Below are 20,162 nucleotides of genomic sequence, written 5' to 3'. Positions count from 1 at the left end.
GAAAATAGAGCTACCATAGGATCCAGCAATTGCACTACTGGGTATTTACCCCAAAGATACAAATGTAGGGATCTGAAGTGGTACATGCACCCTGATGTTTATAGCAGCAATGTCCACAATAGCCAAACTGTGGAAAGAGCCACGACGTCCATCGACAGATGAGAGGATAAAGAAGATGTGGTATATATATACAATGGAATATTATGCAGCCATCCAAAGGAATGAGATCTTGCCATTTGCAATGACGTGGGTGGAACTGGAGGGTGTTATGCTGAGTGAAATACGTCAATCAGAGAAAGACATGTATCATATGACTTCAATGATATGAGGAATTCTTAATCTCAGGAAACAAACTGAGGGTTGCTGGAGTGGGGGTAGGGTGGGAGGGATGGGGTGGCTGGGTGATAGACATTGGAGAGGGCATGTGCTATGGTGAGCACTGTGAAGTGGAAGACTGCTGAATCACAGATCTGTTCCTCTGAACCAAATAATGCAATATATGTTAAGAAAAAAAAAAGAAGAAGAAGATAGCAGGAGGGGAAGAATGAAGGGGGGGAAATCAGAGGGGGAGACGAACCATGAGAGAAGGTGGACTCTGAAAAACAAACTGAGGGTTCTAGAGGGGAGGGGGTGGGGGGATGGGTTAGCCTGGTCATGGGTATTAAAGAGGGCACGTTCTGCATGGAGCACTGGGTGTTATGCACAAACAATGAATCATGGAACACTACATCAAAAACTAATGATGTAATGTATGGTGATTAACATAACAATAAAAAAGGAAAGCAGCTGAATATATGAATCAAGATCCTTAACACTATTCATCATCTTTGACTCAGTAATGTCATTACTAAGGCATTCTAAGAAAAAAAAATAGAAATGAGGGATTTAAAAATTATTTAAGCATGTAGGTGCTCACTACAGTGTGGTTACAATAATAAATATTTGGAAACAACACAGGTCCCATCTCCCCCCAAAAAAGAAAAATATAGATGAAAATATTTGAATAAAATCATTAAATAGATTATTTATTATGCAGTTATTGAAGTGGTATTTTTAGCTATTGCAATAGCCCATAAAAAGCTTTGGTTCTAATGGGGAGTGAGCTCAGATTTCCCCAAGGGGAAAGTGCTTCATAGGAATATCATTTGGGCTTTGAGAATGAATGAATAGAACTATTTACTTTTCTTTTCTTGATCCAGGGAAACATAGGCAGCATTTCCAAATACAGCATAGATATTCCTTCTATCATGTCTTGGATCTTGCCTGTCTGTTTTCAATAGGCTTTCCTATTTCTTATATTCATTTTAGCTGTCTATCAGGGCTAATTCATCCTACTTTCTTCCATGATGATTGTATGATTATTCTTGAATACAAAACCTTCCTTATCTGTAGGTCTTCTAGAATTGGATTTTCATTTACAGTATCACAATCCTCATGTGTCTCAAGTGATATGAAGGAAGTCATGGATATCCCATCACTAAGTTCAATAGAGAGGTTTGCAAATGTCTTACTTGTTTGAAAAAAGGAAATAACATACAGGGCTTGGGGCGCCTTGGTGGCTCAGTTGGTTGGGCTTCCAACTTTTGGTTTTGGCTCAGGTCATGATCTCATGTGCATGAGATCAAGTCCCATGTTAGGCTCCAAGCTGAGCATGGAGTCTGCTTGTAGATTCTCTCCCTCTGCCCCTCCCCCCACTCATACTTGTGGTGTCTCTCTCTCCAGTAACCAAATAAGTATTTTTTAAATATATATATTTATTTATGCTAGAGACAGGGTGTGCACACAACCAGGGGGAGGGGCAGAAGGAGAGGAAGGGAATTTCAAGCAGTCTCCAACTCCCTGCTGAGTGCAGAGCCTGATTGTGGGGCTCAGTCTCACCATCTTTAGATCAGACCTGAGCAGAAATTCAGAGTTGGGCACTTAATCTACTGAGCCATCCAGGTGCCCCTAAAAAATAAGTATTAAAAAAAACAAAGATACAGGGCTTAACTCTGGCATTGTAGCCAGATTCCACCCATTTAAGTCCAGCTTCACTAGCTATGTGACCTTGAGGAAGGTGTGTAACTTTTCTGGGCTTCAATGCGTTCATCTATAAAATGGAGATAGTAATATCCATCTCACTTTATCATTACATTGTAGACTAAGTATGCATTAAGCTCCATAATCAAAACCTCTTCCTTTTAATATTAACGTGGATTCATGGTATATCTTGAGTAGGATATACCCTAAATACTTAGAATTTTAGCTTTTACTACACAACCTTTTAAACTTGCACACTGTATAAAATCAAGAACCATGGTAACCATCTCTGGTCATCTGAAGGCTCTGATTATTGATTGCATTGACAGGACTTAGGTGGACTGCAAATATTGGTATACCTTCAGTTATTCCTCTGGAGAATAAAATACAAAATAGAGAAGCAAATTCCTAACCAAAGCAACATAAAGACATGACATAATGGTGTTCAGTGACAGTTTATGGGATAAGTGAAAGTCTCACATTTCCTCCTCATATGAGGAGGCTGCCAGATTGGGTAGGACTTGTCCACATACTCACCACCTCTTTTTAGAACAGGTGGTTTTGAGTAATGTGTGTTTGAAAAGTAACATAACATGTACACCCAAGTCCTTGTCATCAGGTAAGGAGGAAAGAAAATTGAAATGGAATGATGATATATCGACTTTTAACAGCAACATGCTCTGCCTAGAGACTTTGGGAATTCCCATTTTGCTATATTTTAGAGTCCATCATACTATCCCCCTCACCCAGATTCATCTCTTATCCACAAAGACTGGACAGAAAGAAGTTAATCCTATCTGTCCTCAGCACTGTTGGTTCATATTCACTTGAAAGCATAATGAAAAAATAAAACACACCCTAAAGAGTTTGGAGAAGCAAAAGACTAAGAATACTCAAGAAATTATCAGTCTTAAATAGTATGATAAATGTCTTATAATTCTGAAGACTTTATTTAGCGTTATGACTATGGATGACTGCTTCAAAGAAGTATGTCCCAACACACCAAGGACACTGCCATTTCTACAAGAGTGGAGCTGCGAACTTGCTTGTTTTGTTTTACCCAAGGGTATTCTATGGCAGCTCTCATCTCTTATGTCCCATGTCAGGGGCACATGCCTTTTGTAGTCAGAAAAGAATGACTTGATTCATTCAATTTACAAACCTGATTCAAAACAATGGTCCTCACCGAACTGGGGAAGAGGGAGAAATGAGTTAGAGGGTGACAAATTCCTGAATTACATAAGTATACCAGGTGTGTTTGCCAAACCTCAGAGCCACCCAAGTACCTCTGATTTCTCCTGGTCGGGTGCCCAGAAGGGAAGAAAGAGTTTAACAATATTGCGACCTACAGTATAGGCACTGAGCAATTTCACAGCAAGGGAAATCAGAAGGTGTTATAAAACAGAATGGTATTTTTTAAGACTTTGCATGTTGAGTCTCCTGCTCATCAGCTTTCACAGCGTTCCTTTAAAAATCAGCACCTCACCTCCATTGATTTTCAACTTCACACTTTTTTTAAAAAGCTGGAAATATTCTATTTTTAGCCTTGATGGATGGAGAAAATGAAAGGAGAGAAGTATCCATAGAGATGAACTCCTCAAATTAGTGTTAAATTACTTTAGGAGAAAGTGAACAGAATCAGCTTGAAAAATCATAGACATGTTGTCACATGATTGGGCCAAAAATTGGGGAGCTTTGACTTAAATGTCCTTTGAGGTCCTCACTATTACATCGGTGGTTATTCTCGTTGCTACTGTGCTTCTTACAAGAGCACTGACATGACAATCTGGACAGTACTATATGCATCATGCAATGTGTCTGTGCATGTATACATTGTTCTGGGCTGTTTAAGGATGATATTTCTGGAACTAGGTTCAACACTTATAGATTGTAAGTAATATATCTCATTATAAAGCCAAGTGGTGCTTTTCATTTCCATAGGCATCCAACAGCAGTAACTTCATCCCGTGATGACCTTTGGGCTATGTCATCTCTGATTGGATTAGACACCTCTGTGGGCATCATTGGTCAATTGGTCTTGCAAAGCACAGAAAGGCCATAGAATGGCTGAGAAGTCTTCAGGGACGAGAGTGATGACAAGGCCCACCCTGGATCAGAGTCTGATCTCAGCTCTGCTGACATCTACCATTCATTTTCTGAATCTCTAAGTGCCATCCCAGCCACAGCAGAAACTTAAGAAGCCCTGGTGAGTTTTGCCCCAAGTGGATCTCACTGTAGTCTTCAGCAGCTCCTTGGTTTTATTCTTACATTTTTTTCTAGCAGGTCCTTCTCCTATCCCTAAGTCAATTTCACAGCTCACATTTCCGATGAAATCTCCTACAACTATAGCCACCAGCTTCGATTATGTCTTTCTAAATTATATTTACAGTTCACTTCACACAGTTTGACACACAGTTCTCTAAATGGCAAACCTCTATTTTGTCATGTGTTTTTGTTTGGTGACCCCAACGAGACTATAAAATTACAGTAATCAGGGCTTGTGCTATTCATTTATTTTTTACTCCTCACCCCTTACTCTTTGTGTATTCCAGCCTGCCTCACTCCCTGCTTTGTCTCTTCCCACTTCTCCTCATTGTTGGCACTCTCCAGCCATGTGAAGCCACTTAGAAATTCAGGTTGCTTTTGCTTTTCTTTTTCTGCAGCATTCCTACCAGAAATCAGCTCAAGCCTTCTATATGAAGCCTCCCTAATACTGATGTGCAGTCATCAACATTTAGCACCATATGCTGGTTCTGTTCTCTTTGATCCCATGGTAAGACTGCACTTCCTCTCCTCTTGAATCCAGGTGAGCCCTTGTGATGCTACTTGGCCAACAGAATGTGAATGGAAGTGATGTTTGCCACTTCCAGGCAGAAACTCTCAACAGTGAGCACATGCTTCCTTGTGCTTCTCTCTGCCATGGCAACCTTCTAGGTGATGGAGCATTTGTGAGCATCCTAGAATGAGGACAAAGTGGAAGAGGGGCCTCTGCCAGTGGGAGATGAGCATGTAACATAAGCAGGACACAACCAGTGGTTACTTAGGTCACTGAGATGTTATATTATTTAGTATAGCAGCACAACTGAGCCCATCTAGACAATGTACTTGACTTAGTAGCTCTCCTTTGTGGGCCTACACACATTGTCTCACCCCTGCCTCCAACACTTATTCCATTTCCTGTCTGTGTTCCTGGGAAGCCATAAACTCCATGAGGATATGGCTTCTATCCATCTATCTATCCCACACAGCCACCGTGGGATGGGCATATATAACAGTCTCTCAAGAATTAATGAACAAAAATGCCCACTCTATGTTGAATGCATCCTGAAGTTAACACTGGTATTCCTGGATATTTGCCCATTCTGTGGGTAAATCATGACTACTCACGGTTATGGCAGGTGGCACCAGTGTAGCCCGTGTTACTGCAGTTACAGTAGAAGGTAGTCCAGGACTGGGAACAGCTTCCTCCATGTTCACAGTAGTTTGGCAAACACCTAAGGGAAGATAAAGCAAAAGCAAACAAAATAAACCAACTCAGTTGAAATGAAGGGACAAAATCCAAAATGTCTAATATCTAACTGCATGAATTGATAGTAGAAATCGGTCTGCTATATGTCTATACCTAAGTCAAACTTGAGCAACAGTAAAATAATTCTATGGCTTTACCACAAGGGGTGGGTCCATCTAGCACTACTGTGTAATGAAAGGCTCAGAGCTGATGTAAGCGATTATGTTAAGCATTTCAACAATGGGGCAAATTGCCATTGACTTAAGGTTAATTTGAAGTGGTCAGAATCTATAAGATTTTTCATTTACTATAGAACAAAATGTACAAAGATTGTGATTTTACATCTTGGAAAGGTTCTACATTTTTAAAGGGAAGTGAAAAGGGGTAGATAATTGAGGTCACTGTCCTCATGATTCTCTTTTGGATGATGGCCAGGAATCTATTTTAAACTGCACATGAAATTTGAGAAGATGGTACCTGCTAATTTAATATGCAAGGAAATTCTATTATTTCAAAAAATTCCAACGCACCCTTAAAATGAGGCCTTTACTACTTATGATGAAAACGGTATGACTATTCTGAAAAATATTTTCACCATACATGTTAAAAATACTCTGAAGCATTCATAGAACTTGACCTCTCAATCACACTTAAATGGCTTTATCTTAAGCATATATTTCAAAATATAAAAACTACGTATGCTAATTATCATCATTCACAAGGAAGTCATGATGAATCAATGTAAATATCCAACACTGGAAAATTTCTTAGGGACGTTGTAGTACATAAAATTAATGGGCTATCATAAAGGTACCACAAATGGTTAACAAAAAGGATTATAACAGACTGAGACTGGATTAAGTGAAAATTCAAAATATGAATCATGGCCACGACAAAGTAAACCAAACACATTACAAAACCGATAGGAAGGACAGATGTCAAGCATCACTTGAGGTGATGGGAGTGAAGGCAATGTTCCTTTCTTCTGGACAGAGATCATGGGCTTTAGGGTCACTTATATCTGAGTTCAAATCCCAGCTCAGCCATATGCTGCATGGTGTCTTTAGGCAATTTTCCCTACTTCTTACATAAATGATTTAAAGTCTCTACATGGCAGGTACTGTTATGACCAAAAAAATAACCTGGCAAGTGCTCAATACTTGTAATGAATAAAATTAAGAGTGAAAGCAGTGATAAATACTGCAATTCTTGAAACAATCTTTACAGGGAAAAAAATCCCACGAATTTAAAAGGGGAGAAGGTGTGAGCAATGAAGCTATGGAAGTGGTCTAATACAATAAAAGGGTTCATTGTGTAGCTTCTGAGAATGTGAGGCAAGCAAAAGTAAGATGATTTATCCTAAATGTCCTATATAGGTAGGAAACCCTCCAGCAATGATATTTTCAAAGCCCAGAAACTAATACTCCTGCATATATTCAGACATATTCTTAGAAATTTTCCGCTCAGCACAGCAAACATGCAAATGTGCTGACAGAGCTTATGTTTGGGAAAAGCATATTGGTAACTCCATGGTATCCAACTATGGCTTAAAGAACAGAAGGGGGTGGGGAAGGACTAGTAAATTTTCTTTGGAACATGTTCATAGAAACCAACTACTCAATACATAAAAAAAAAAAAAAAACAAGGTGTGCCTTCCGTGTGATTCAGATTTTATCCTTCCTCTTGATTCCCGTGCCCAGCTCTTGGTCTTGGTAGAAAGGGAAAGAAACAGATTCGTCACTGAGATGTACCAAAGTCCATGTCCCCCACTATTCTTGTGCTGTGGGGAGTTACAGAAACTTGAAGCATCGGGGTCCTCATCTACATATTCCAAGCAAGGGCCTCTGCCTCAGGGTGTGCCCTGACAGAGAACCTATGGGGCTAGCCCCTGAAAACCCACTCACCCTACACCTTTCTTCCCTTACATCGCCGCACCTCCATGCTTCTGAATTATGCTGCTCCCGCAGTGCATTTTCTTGATAGATTTTCCCTCTGGAACTGTCAAGTTCTTACACTCCTGTCTTTACCCCTATCCAACTCCATCCCACTCCCCTTCCCCCCCCCCCCCCGTAACCAAACACACACACACACACACACACACACACACACACAAACTCACACGCACTCTACGATTGGCAAATTATACTATCATTTGCTCCCCTTCCTTCCCCAACATAAACTTAGTTGCTTTAAAGATGGAAAACTGAGGGGCACCTGGGTAGTGCAGTCAGTTGAGAACCCAGCTCTTGCTTTCTATGTTCAGGTCCTGATCTCAGGGTCCTGAGATCGAGCCTAGTGTAGGGCCCCGCACTCAGTGGGGAGTCTGCTGAAAACTTTCTCTCTCCCCTGCCCCTCCTCCCTGCACTCTTTCTCTCTCAAATAAATAAATCTTAAAAAAATATATAGTTGGGAAGTTGAACAAAGCCACGTCGGTAGGCATTTAATCCTATAGTTCTCTTGGTTTCAGTACCAAGAAGGTTCATGTTGGACTCTTTTAATGGCTGAAGCTATAAAATAGAAAACTCAGAAGTTCTCAGGGGCCACATTTTCAGCGACAAGAAGAAAGCTTGCATGCAATGAAAGAGAAAGAAAGAAAGAGAGAGAGAATGTTGGGGTGCAGAATGCAGCAGAAAAGACAGATGGGCGTCCTGACAGGACTTGCGTGGCTGGTTCCTGTTGTTCCAAGATTTGGTTGCACCCCTGAACTTCCTGAGGGCTGGCGTGGTTTTAATCTGTATCACATGCTGTGAGATAACCTGAGATCTTTCTAGAAAAAACCCATTCCATTCGGGCTGGCTCAAGCCAGGATTCTGTGATTTTCAACTAACAGAATCTTAACCTTCCTTAAAACAGCATTCTATAAATAAAAAAAATAAATGAAAACACATGTTTTCTCCTCTATTGTACACTTTAAAATATTTTAAAACTCAAGATTTCCAAGTTCAGTTGGGCATGTTGTAGGAGGGGCCTTGGGGAAAACAGTAAGAAATATCTGGGCACTTTGAACACATCCTTAATAAGCCTCACATAGACTTCGTATTGCAGTGTTAATAAACTCAATTTACCAAGGAGAGTGTAGGATAGAAATTCATTGCTTATGGTCACTTTAAAAAAATGACATATTTCTGAGAGAGAAAAAGAGTGCTTCAGTAAAGGAAAGTCTAATATTCCTAAAATGAGAAGAAAAAAAAATGAATGGGTGCTTCTAGCTTGATTCATTTTGGTTCAATACATATTATGATTAGAAAAACTCATCTGTAAAGCTGACACACAAAATAAAAGATGCATAACCCCAATGTGCTTATTTAACAAGGGCAGTTTTATGAGTATAATTTCCATATTCTTTAATCAGCTTCTGTAAACTGGTGTTTTGTTTCTTTTTCTCCCTACTTGGCATAAACTGAGCATTACAGGCATGACTCAGAAAGAGAAGAGTGGAGGGACTACCCAAGTAAGAAAAGTCCATTAAGAGTGAGAACTCTGTCACGATCTTAGGGGGAAAGCCCTCAATTCAAATTGTTAGGACACCTCCTTAAATTGAACTCTCAGCATGCATTAAGGCGCAACTTCTGCAAAGAGTGGGACAGAGGGGGGCTTCACATAGTTACCCACTTATTCCAGAAACTCATTCGCAAACTTGGAGCTGTGAGGTTAGAGCTTTTAAAGATATTTTTGGTAGCTAAAGAGGTATTAATGATAGTGACAAATGGGTTAATTGGCAATAAATAAAACTGAACTAGAGAATAAAGGATATATTTATTATATAATTAGCATAATGGCATACAATTCATCCTACAAATTCTATAAATTCAGTGATGAAGAGTGGGGAAAAGAGATTTTGATTCTATTTTCAATCCCTTTCCATGACCAAATTGTTGAATTCTTAAAACAATAAGAAAAGCTACTGCTAAGACAGCCCATGTCCCTGCTCTACTCTTGCTTTGATTTCTTTTCTTTTGTCTTTTAATCTTTTTTTTTTCAAATGACAGAGACTTCCTCTACATTTCTTAAGCTTATATGAGTTAATGTGATTGTTTCCAGTCTGCCTGCTTTCGGTAGAAAGAACACATAAGTTATCTCAAGCTAGACAAAGCTATTTAACTGATCCAAAAATTGATGGCATAATATTTAAAATAAACTTCATAATTGTATAATCCTACAAATAGAGAAAAATGAAGAAGCCCATCAAGGTCTATTAAGCAAAATGGAAAATAAATTCAGGATCCAAAGTTGACCTTTGAATGCAGGGCTATGGGCTTCATGGCCCACCCACCAGGATGTCCTGGAGCCCTTGACCGTGCACCCATACGTACACAGCACTCATCAATAAGGATCAAGCTCATATCTCCATCACTTAGCATAGTCAGTTCCTCTTTAGACATGAAATTTTTAATCCTCCAAATTTCTGAATTCAGTATCAAAAGTTTATGATAATCAAAACGTTAGTATTAATGTTTGGGGGTTAAGAAGGAATAAGGTACTGAAAGAGAAAAATGGTCCCAAAACTGATCTCAGCCAGAAATTTCTGTATGATGTAATGTACATCTTCCTGGGAAGAAACTAGTATTCTTGACTTTGATAAAATGCTAAGCATATTTATAATGGACTTTAATAGGATAAAGACCAATGTCAGTCGATGGCCAACCTTAAAAGGAAACTAAGTTAAACAGTCTTGTAACAAGTCAAAGAGTGTAATTGTAATTAATACATTTTTTTAAAAATTCAGTTTAACAAGGAATATCTTTGAACCACCCCCCCCAAAAAAGTGTCTTCAAAACAGCTCCTGCCAAGAATGGATCTTTTTAATATTTAAAGCTTTTATTAATTCATTTAAGAGAGAGAGAAAGAGACCCGAGAGAGCACAAGCAGGGGGAGAGACAGTGGGAGAGGGAGAAACAGACTCCCCTCTGAGCTGGAAACCTGATGCAGGGCTGGATCCCAGGATCTGGAGATCATGACCTGAGCCAAAGACACACACCTAACCATCTGAGCCACCCAGGCACCCCAAGAATGGATGTTTGAATTGGCCTGAAATGGGTCTTTTCTCTTGTATCAAGATTATAATAAAATTTTGAAAAAAAAATTTAACAGTTCTTTGGTATTTGTAGTTTTTAAGTGAATTTGGCCTATTTAATATAAGCTTTGCAAGCTCCAATTTAAAAAGTGAAGAATAACTGATTTAGACCTCAAAAATCTTCCCTAGTAGAACATGTAAGATAAATTAAGTTCACCAAGTTAAATGTTCATTTTCTGGATACTTAACTTTCAGAAATATTTGTGGCATTCTATCTTGTAATGCAGTAAATTGTACAATTTAGAAAGTAAATAAATCATATTATTAATGTATGTAGTTTAATAAATTTGAAGGTATTTAAGTAACTACATCCATAAATGGGATTAAACATTATTCAAAGGGGGGCGCCTGGGTGGCTCAGTTGGTTAAACGACTGCCTTCGGCTCAGGTCATGATCCTGGAGTCCCAGGATCGAGTCCCACATCGGGCTCCCTGCTCAGCAGAGAGTCTGCTTCTCCCTCTGACCCTCTTCCCTCTCGTGCTCTCTATCTCTCATTCTCTCTCGCTCTCTCTAATAAATAAATTTAAAAAATTAAAAAAAGAATAAATGTGCCTTAACTTCTTAAAAAAAAAAAAAAACATTATTCAAAGGGCCTTTAGACCTGAGTTCTAATACTTGCTAGACTTAATAGAATATGATTTTATAAACTGAATTTTTAAAAGAGTAAAAAAGAAAACTTTAAAAAAACAAGATTTTGAGTTCATAATTTTAAGAAACTCAGTATCACTCTTTGAAACAAAAATAACCTTCAAACCATCTTACCTGCATATAAATATCCTCCTTTGTGCATACCACACTTTCATCACACCTGTGTTGGCTGATTATTCGGGTCTTAAGTCTTACCTTCCTAAGGTAAGGTTGAAAACAATAGATTTTAGATTCAATCTGTTAACCAAATTCTCCTCCCAAATGTCCTCATCTCCTCTAAATAGTCCTGAGGTGAATCTGTCTCTTTAAAAGTAGCCATGTTTGGATTTTATTTTATTTTTCTTAATTTGCAAGTGTCAGGGGAAAAAAGCATTATCTCCTTTAATTCGCATTTTTTTTCAATATTAGATAGTTGTTCTTTTTATTTTCTTTATGTTTTCAGAGTATTTTTTTCTTATTTTACACACTGTTCCTCTACAATCTTTGCCAGTGTTTCCCTGTCACACTCCTTGCTGTTCATGTAACTTGTGAAGGCCATTGCCACTTATGCAGTGACATTTCCAAAATTTTGATTATGTATGTATTTTGACTTAGCAATTCCACTTCTTGGAATAATGCCCCAGAAATACTTTCTTACATGCACAAAGATATTTGCAAAATTATTGGGGCCCCTGGGTGGCTCAGTCATTTAAGTGTCCAACACTTGATTTTGGCTGAGGTCATGATCTCGGGTTGTGGGTTTGAGCCCTGTGTCAAGCTTCACGCTGAGTGTGGAGTCTGCTTGGGATTCTTTCTCTCCCTCTCCCTCTGCCCCTCCCCCTACTCATGCTCTCTCTCTTTCTCCCTCTCTAATCAATAAATAGATAAAATATTTTTTAAAAAGATATATATATGTATATATATAAAATTATTATAATCATCAACAGCTTAAAAAATGGAAATATAGTCCACTATTTTGGGAATGGTTAAAGAAACGATGCGCCTCCATACTATGGCAATTTATGAGGAAATTAAAATGAATACCTACATCTCTATGTAAGGATACTGGAAAGTTCTACATGTGTAATAAACTATTAAGTACAGAAAGCACATTGCAGAGTATCATGTGTAACTTCTGCTGTTATTGCCCTCATTGTTATAAAGAGAAAATAAGTTCTAGAAGGAAATAGTCCAAATCGGTAATCTGTTAATAGTGGTTAAATGTGGGAATAAAAGTACCATCCCACTCTTTATTTATTTCTGAGTTGGTCATGGCTTTATAATGAAACTGGAAATAAACATATACATGGGCTTACATTCGCATTTTATTTTGCCATTAGACAACAGCAAAGAGAAACTCATTCACTTAAGAAATGGTCTCTAAGAAGCCTGTCCCAAGACATTCTCAGTCCAGGTAGGAGATCAGCTGGACAAGAGAAGAGGTTCGGTTGAATGAATCTTGTTTTCTTCATAAAGCCACAGAGGCTCAGTGAGCTCCCAGGTCACCTGCTAGAACAGAGCGAGCACTGAAATCCAGGTCTAACTGATTACCTTCTACCTCCCTCATTAAACTGTGAAAATAAAATTCAGTGGGTGAGGCCTCTGTTCCTTGGAACAAAGTCCACCTGATAATATACTCCTAATGATCACATTCATTATGACCCTTTATTGATCCATGTAATTTTTAAAGTCTCTTGTAAAAATTAAAAGGAAAGGGTCTTTTGTCTAAGAAACTCAGCACAATGGTTAACTGTGTGTCCCTGAGTATCTATCCTTCTATTACAGTTATTTAAACACACGTGCTCTTAGACACATACACACCCCCCCCAAAAAAAATCCCCAACCTGAACACAGCTAGAGGAAGTCATCTGTTTAGATCAGCCTAAAAAAACACTCAGTGTATTTCTATAAACACCCACAGAAATATTTTTTTCCTCAGTATGAAATTTCCTTCTTCCTCATTCCCCATAACAGATTGAAATGAATAGGACATCTATTGGCAGGCCTTTGAAATTCCCAAATGTTCAGATAAATGGTTACCTATAAATGAGCCTGAATGTATTTATGCTCCATTGAGTTACTTCCCTTTTTAAGAATTCTCATCCCTTCTTTATACAGTTGAAGGTCAGTTTCAATTTCTATATGCTTTCCTTAGAGACAAAAAGAACAAAACATTTCAATAGCCCTCAAAATGTAAGCTGACTAATGTAAGCCTTTTAATGAAGCTCATATGTTAAAATTCAGCTAGGTTGAGTTCCTTTGTCTGTTTGCTTTAATTAGCAGCCAACTGCATTGATCTTATTTTGGTCAGATAGCTTCTCTGAATGCTTTTGAAACCTATTTCTATGCCTCTCCATTCTAACAATTACCATAATCCCATTTTACCCCCCCAGTTGGATCTTCATTATAATTGAAATTTGTTGTAATTACAGCAGATGCAGACATTAAGGAATTAAGTGAATAAAAAGAAAAGTGTCAGAAGTCAGTTTCCTAAATTTCCCAGGGTCTAGTTCACAGCAGGGAGCCAATTGTCAATCATTGCGGAGAAGATCCCCGTCAAAGCAATGGTGGTCAAAGGAATTTGCTGTGCACATCAGTGATCCCAAAGTACTGCCCAGCTTCCAGACAGACCCCAGCACCCACAGTAGGCAGACCTCCTCCCTGCCCTGGCTTTTGATGGCAAAACAGGAAGGTCCTCTTTCCATTAATCTGCAAACCTAAAGTTTATGACCAAGAGATACTCAGTGCTTTTCAAATGCCATTTCTGCAAAGCAGAGGATGTTGTGATTCAAAAATATATCAGTGTTATCTATTCTATCATTGCTACCTGGTTACTTTACAAAGATACATGTCCCTTTTCTCCAAATAACAAAATAATGTTTTTAAAAAATCACAAGGGAAGAGAATTCCCTATTAGCCTGATATGGATAAATTTTTAAAATTATTTATTTGTCAGAGAGAGAACGAGCACAAGCAGGGAGAGCGGCAGGCAGAGGGAGAAGCAGGCTCCCCACCAAGCAAGGAGCCTGACACTGGACTTGATCCCAGGACCCCGGGATCATGACCCAAGCCAAAGGTAGGTGCTCACCCGACTGAGCAACCAAGGCATCCCTGATATGGATTATTTTGATGAATTAAGACAAAATTGAATTTCCCTAATCAATCCATTTGTCTCAATGGCCTAGAAGTGCTTCATTGGAAGGGAAACACACCACACAATTTACAGACAGGCTCTGTACTTTATGGGAGAGAAATTTGGTCTGGGTTTATCTACTACATATCAATAAAGTAAAAGGTTTTGTGTGCCTTCCAGTGGAATGATTTTGTTTAGCATCATGTAGATGACATCTCAATTGTTATGTTAAAGTTAATCAGGAAATGAAAACAATAGAATTTTCCAGATTACCAGAGTGGTCTTATTCTTAAAATTTAGACCATCATTCATATCCAGCTAGGAATGGGGACAATCCTATTGTCTGGCTCAGTGCTTCTTCAATTTTGTTTAAAATGTGATACAGTAGACCTGGGGTAGAGACTGAGGTTCTGCATTTATAAGTTCCCTGAAGGTGCCAGAGCTGTTGGTCCTCACAGTGCAGTGAATACCAAGGGTCCAGTTGAATTCAAGTTCAAGAACCATCCTGTAGAGATGGGTCAGAAGGGTTGCAAATTATGGAGTTTCTTTTCTCCCTTTTCTAGTTCTTGGGCTGTTTTTGCAAATATTTATATATATATATATTTTTTTTAAATTAAAACATGATAGTTTTCCAATGTGTTATGTACCAGATTTATTTATTTATTTGAGAGAGAGAGTAAGGGGAGGGAGAGGGGGAGAGAAAATCTCAAGCAGACTCCCCACAGAGTGCAGAGCCTGACACAGGACTTAATCACAGGACCCTGAGATCATGATCTGAGCTAAAGTCAGAGGCTTAATGATTGAGCCACCCTGGCACCCCTATATCAGATTTTAATACACTGCACTAGCAATTTGCTAGTTGTGTGCTCCAGGTTAACCCTGGAGACCTGATGTCAATCTTCTTCTGCCTTCCCTGTGTATTCGTGGGAATAAGAATATACTAGTGTCATCTATGACGAGGAATGCTGCACAGCACCAACTGGGTGTCATGGGGTCTGCTCAGGCCCCAGAGGGTAGAGTGGCTGAAGGGAGGCCACTGCTACTCTTAAACCCACTTAAATCCATTTAAGCCCAGCCAAGCTCAGGAACATCTGCTAGCCACATGCTCTTTTCACTGCATAATAACAGAGCAAGAACAAATGAATGGATGAACATGATATCAAAAAACTGTCATATTATAGAAAGCGACAGCACTGACTATGCATTTATCTGGCTTTTGTATTTATAAGGAATGAATATAGGTCTCATATTTGAAGTAAAAAATTATTCCTACTTTTGAACACTTCTGGATAAATCTTATTGAAAAATATCAGCTATTTCAGGGGAAGGTATTCAAAACCTGTATCTGTTGGCAGCTACTTATCTACGTGAGTCAGGAATTTTTAAGTATTTAGAAGAGCTACATAAAATGAGTCCTGAGGCTAACACACGACTGCAATGTGTGACCGCTCAAGGTGCCTCATTGTTTTCATAGACCAAGTGCAGAAATATTTAATTTGATCCTCAAATATTGCTTTTATCTTTTACAGCTAGTCCTATGATTTTATTTGGCAGAATAAAAAAAAAAAAATTCATTGCCAAAACAAGAAAGAAGGAAAACCTCTCAAATACAAGACAAGAAGGACACAGGTTATGATTGGGTTCATCAATATCCTTTCAGGTTTGGGTGCCTGGGTGGCTCAGCTGGTTGAGCGACTGCCTTTGGCTCAGGTCATGATCCTGGAGTCCCAAGATCGAGTCCCACATTGGGCTCCCTGCTCAGCAGGGAGTCTGCTTCTCCCTCTGACCTTCCTCCCTCTCATGCTTTCTCCCTACCATTCTCTCTCTCTCTCTCAATAAATAAATAGAAATCTTAAAAAAAATGGTTTTATTATCCAGACTCCTCCAAGGTTTTATTTTCCAGTGGATACTAGTGCTGGCCAGGCTGGCCCTGGCTGTTGTGGTCACTGCCATAGCCCCTGGAATCCACAGAGAGTGTGAACAGACAGGACACCAGCAGGGCCTGGATTATCTGGGATGTTGATCCATTTGGGCGTGTTTATAAGGTTCTTTTATTTTTCACTTTAAAGGTCATGCTATCAAATTAAATTTGAGCTGCTGTTTAAGAACCGGAGAATTAGGGGCTCTACCAGAGGCTCTCATTTTTGAGCCTTCTATGACTGAGGGCTGGTCTGGGACCATCCCCTTGTGTCCTTGCAGAAGGACAGCATGGGCTCCTTCACTGAGGGGACACAGTGCACTCCAACAACCCAGACTTCAGGTTAGGGAGATCCAAGTTCAAATCCTAGTCTGTCATTTTCTGGCTCATGTCACACTCGAAATCATTGATGCTTTTCTGGGCTTTAGTTTCCTCTTTAGTAAAATCAAGGCAAAAATAATCTCTAAATCATTTTGAAAATTAAATAAGGTCTGGCAGAACACAAATAAGTGTCAACAAACTCATTATTCTTTTCATGTATACTTGCAGGGGGTTTCTGACTCAGACCCAGACTGTATTTTCTTTTCTTTCTTTTTGCAACAGATATGTTTCTCCCAGCACATGAAGAGAGAGGTTTGCTCTGCAAGTTGCTAAGCTCAGTTTGCTACTCGCCCTGTCTATGCAGATCTGACATTTCCATTCTCTGTTGTTAACCTCAGGAGCTGCTAAGAAAGGTCACACTTCATCTTTGCTCATTTAAGTTTCATCAATGTCCTGTCCACTCGCGGAGCTAACCTGGCTTCCTGGAGGGAACTGAGCAGGCACTGCTCTGAGTTAAGCTCTGTGTCTGCAGCTTGAGAGGTAAGGTAGCAGAGACCTGAACCCCTCAAGGGTCATGCCCTGCCTAGCGGTAATACCACTGGAGACCACAGGTGGTCGCTAGTGATAACCATCCACAGCCAGTGAAAAGTTTCCTTGGTCCCTGAATTTGTGTCTGTTCTGGGCATAGGCCCTGTATCCAATTTCAGCTAAAATGCTTTGACCCTTGCACACGGAGATAAAGGAGAACACAAAAAAGAAAGAAAATACTGAATCCTTCCTATGATCATTATATATCTGTATTTTTTTTTCCTTTTGGCTTGTTTAGATTCTTCATTATCTAACACACAAATATGGAAAAATATGATCTGAAATGTCTTATATTCAGTAGAATCTTAGTGGAAAATACTCAACATTTAAGCCATCCTAGGTCAAGGAGGAGACACAGGCTCACAGAACACAGTTAAGAACGGAACTGCAAGGATCAAGGAGAAGGGGGATGCAAAGCAGGTGAGTCTGTGCACCTGAATACAACCAGGGGATGGATTCACTGCTCCCTGTCCTTTGCTTTGCTCTGTGGGTTGACTCTGCCTGTATGCTAACTTCTCCCCCTGAGGCAGGGAGTATGGCTGTGAATGGCCAAATTGGGCAATCTAAGATGTCCTATATTAGAAAAGAACTTTTCTCGCTAATGTCAAGGTTGGGACTCCCCAGAGGGCACCAATTTGGCCAAGTTTGACAGATCTGTCCACTCTGGCTGAGGGCCAAGAGCCATGTAAGAGAACAGAGTTTCCACAGACCTATGTGGTGGGAAGGGAAGGTAGGAGGAGCAATCCCATATAATAAAGGACAAGAGGTCCTAGACACATAAAATTATAGATGGCCTCTAAAGGACGGCCGGCAGTCCCAATTTTAACACGTAAATCCACACACTGCCTGCATTCACTGTCTTTCCCTTTTGCATAAGAATCTTCTCTGTCTGGCGCCTGCGTGGCTCAGTTGGTTAAGCATCTGCCTTCGGCTCAGGTCATGATCCTGCGGTCCTGGAATCAAGCCCCACATCCAGCTCCCTGCTCAGCGTGGAATCTGCTTCTCCCTCTCCCTCTGTCCCTCCCCACTTCTCATGCTCTCTCTCTCACTCTTTCTCAAATAAGTAAATGAAATCTTTTTTCTAAAAAAAAAAATGTAATCTTCTCTGTCATTTTAGGCTCAGCTTAAGTGATATCCTAAAACTGAACACTTGTTCCAAGTCTACACTAATCTGTCTCTTTTCAAAACTGATAATCCACACCGCAGTGTTCAGACAGTAAATGCTCAACAATTGTATTTTTATTCAGTTGGAATTGAATGGCATGCTGACAGATAGTTCTTAGTTGACTGAGGGCCACCTGGCACTTCTGTGTTTAATATTTCTTGCACGGCTAAGAAAAAGTTGCTTTCACTCCCTCCTACTTTGGCAGATACCGCTAGTCATCCACTGCACTCTTTCACCTATGAGTCTAAACTCTATCTTGGAATCCCTGGGAATATTGTCTGAAGCCACCAACATGGTGGATACAAACACTGCAGCCTACCTGTGAGCTCTAGGGTTTTAGGAAATAAATTATACACTGTGCTCTTCCTTTTCTGCCTGAATTTTCCCCAAATATTTTTATATGTGAAAGAATGTTAACCTCCCTACATTTTATTAAGTGCTACACTTGGTGTGCTAGACTTAGTGCTAGGTTATCACAATAATTATTTCAGCTAATCCATAAAACAATCCTGTGAGGCAGTTATCACTATCTCTAGGAAAGTGAGGATCCCATATTAAGCAGCTTATTTAAGATTACAGAAGTGTAAAAGGCAGGCTGTAAATCCCAGAGTGTACAAATCAAAAGCAGAAGTTCTAGACATCAAAATTAGATGGAATTCTTCCTTAATGGAAAAATGTTTGTTTTATTGAGAAAAAGGAAAAAGGAAGGCTAATGTCTGCTTCTGACTGTCTTGTTTTCTTTAAAGCTAGCTTTTGAGACAACTTTGTCTCCACTACAGACCACCTCCTGATGTTTACTCTGATGTACTTTCTATATATCAGGGCAGCATTTCCAAAAGTTTATTATGTGGATGAGTAGTCTATGGAAAGAAGGGTTGGTGGTCAAATATATTTGTGAGGTTGTGAACTTCTTCTAATTAATTCCCCTCTTGCACAGCCTCTAGTGCATAGTGCACATTCACACACACACACACACACACACACACACACACACACACAACCACCACCACATGACTCATTGAGAAATCCTGCAGTAAAAATCCCATTTAATTTTACTTACTCCAGCATTTCTCAAACTTATTTGAACAAAGCAATCATTTTTCAGAGAATACCATTAACATCAGGCAGAACTAAGAGTGTTGTTCCCCACTGTGTAGAGAAAATCTGGATGCGACTGTATTATGATGAGCAAAATAAGGAAATTTCTTTGTTTAAACTGCTGACACAATATTTCTGAGTGACTGATCAACAGACTTCCTGGGGTGTTTGGTAAAATACAGATTCCATGTCTGCATCTCATTTGGATTTAATCAGAATCCCTGGGGTTGTAGAGTCCAGAAATCTGCATTTTAAAAGAGCATTTCAAGAGATTTTTACCCATTCTAAAATTTCGAGCTACTCTCCAATAAGGCTGGGGTCAAATTTTAAGATTACTTTTTAAAATTATTTTTAAAGATTTTATTTATTTATTTGAGAGAGACAGAGAGAGTGAGAGAGAGAAAGAAAAAGAGAGAACACAAGCCAGGTGAGGGGCAGAGGGAGAAGCAGACTCTCTGCTGAGCAAGAAGCCAGATGCAGGGCTAGATCCCAGGACTCCAGTATCATGACCTGAGCTGAAGGCAGACTGAGCCACCCAGGTGCCCCAGGATTACTTTTAATCCATCGGCAGCTTTGGAAATTGTGTTAAGTTAACATCTGCAATCTGGTATGTATCTTTAGTTGAGGATATTTGTGCTGGTACAAATACTCAGGTGAAGTCAAATATTTGCCTAAAGGGACCCATTAGGTGGCTTTTACCTTGGAAAGCC

The 20,162-nt window shown here is 39.5% G+C and overlaps 1 protein-coding gene across 2 annotated transcripts in view; it reads right to left on the bottom strand.

Annotated features, from left to right (window-relative positions):
• The window catches only part of CNTNAP5 (contactin associated protein family member 5), an 855,278-nt gene that overhangs the window by 337,729 nt on the left and 497,387 nt on the right, over positions 1–20,162 (bottom strand). For both annotated transcript variants that reach the window (XM_028101360.1, XM_028101361.1), the window contains exon 11: positions 5,407–5,513. In XM_028101360.1, the coding sequence (XP_027957161.1) occupies positions 5,407–5,513 (107 nt within the window). The remainder of the gene's footprint in view (positions 1–5,406; positions 5,514–20,162) is intronic.

Source organism: Eumetopias jubatus, unplaced genomic scaffold (genome assembly GCF_037043125.1).
Source record: "Eumetopias jubatus isolate StellerSeaLion01/CBP00866 unplaced genomic scaffold, mEumJub1_p1.0 scaffold_3, whole genome shotgun sequence".
Lineage (NCBI taxonomy): Eukaryota > Metazoa > Chordata > Mammalia > Carnivora > Otariidae > Eumetopias > Eumetopias jubatus.
This window is presented reverse-complemented; position numbering and strand designations above follow the sequence as displayed.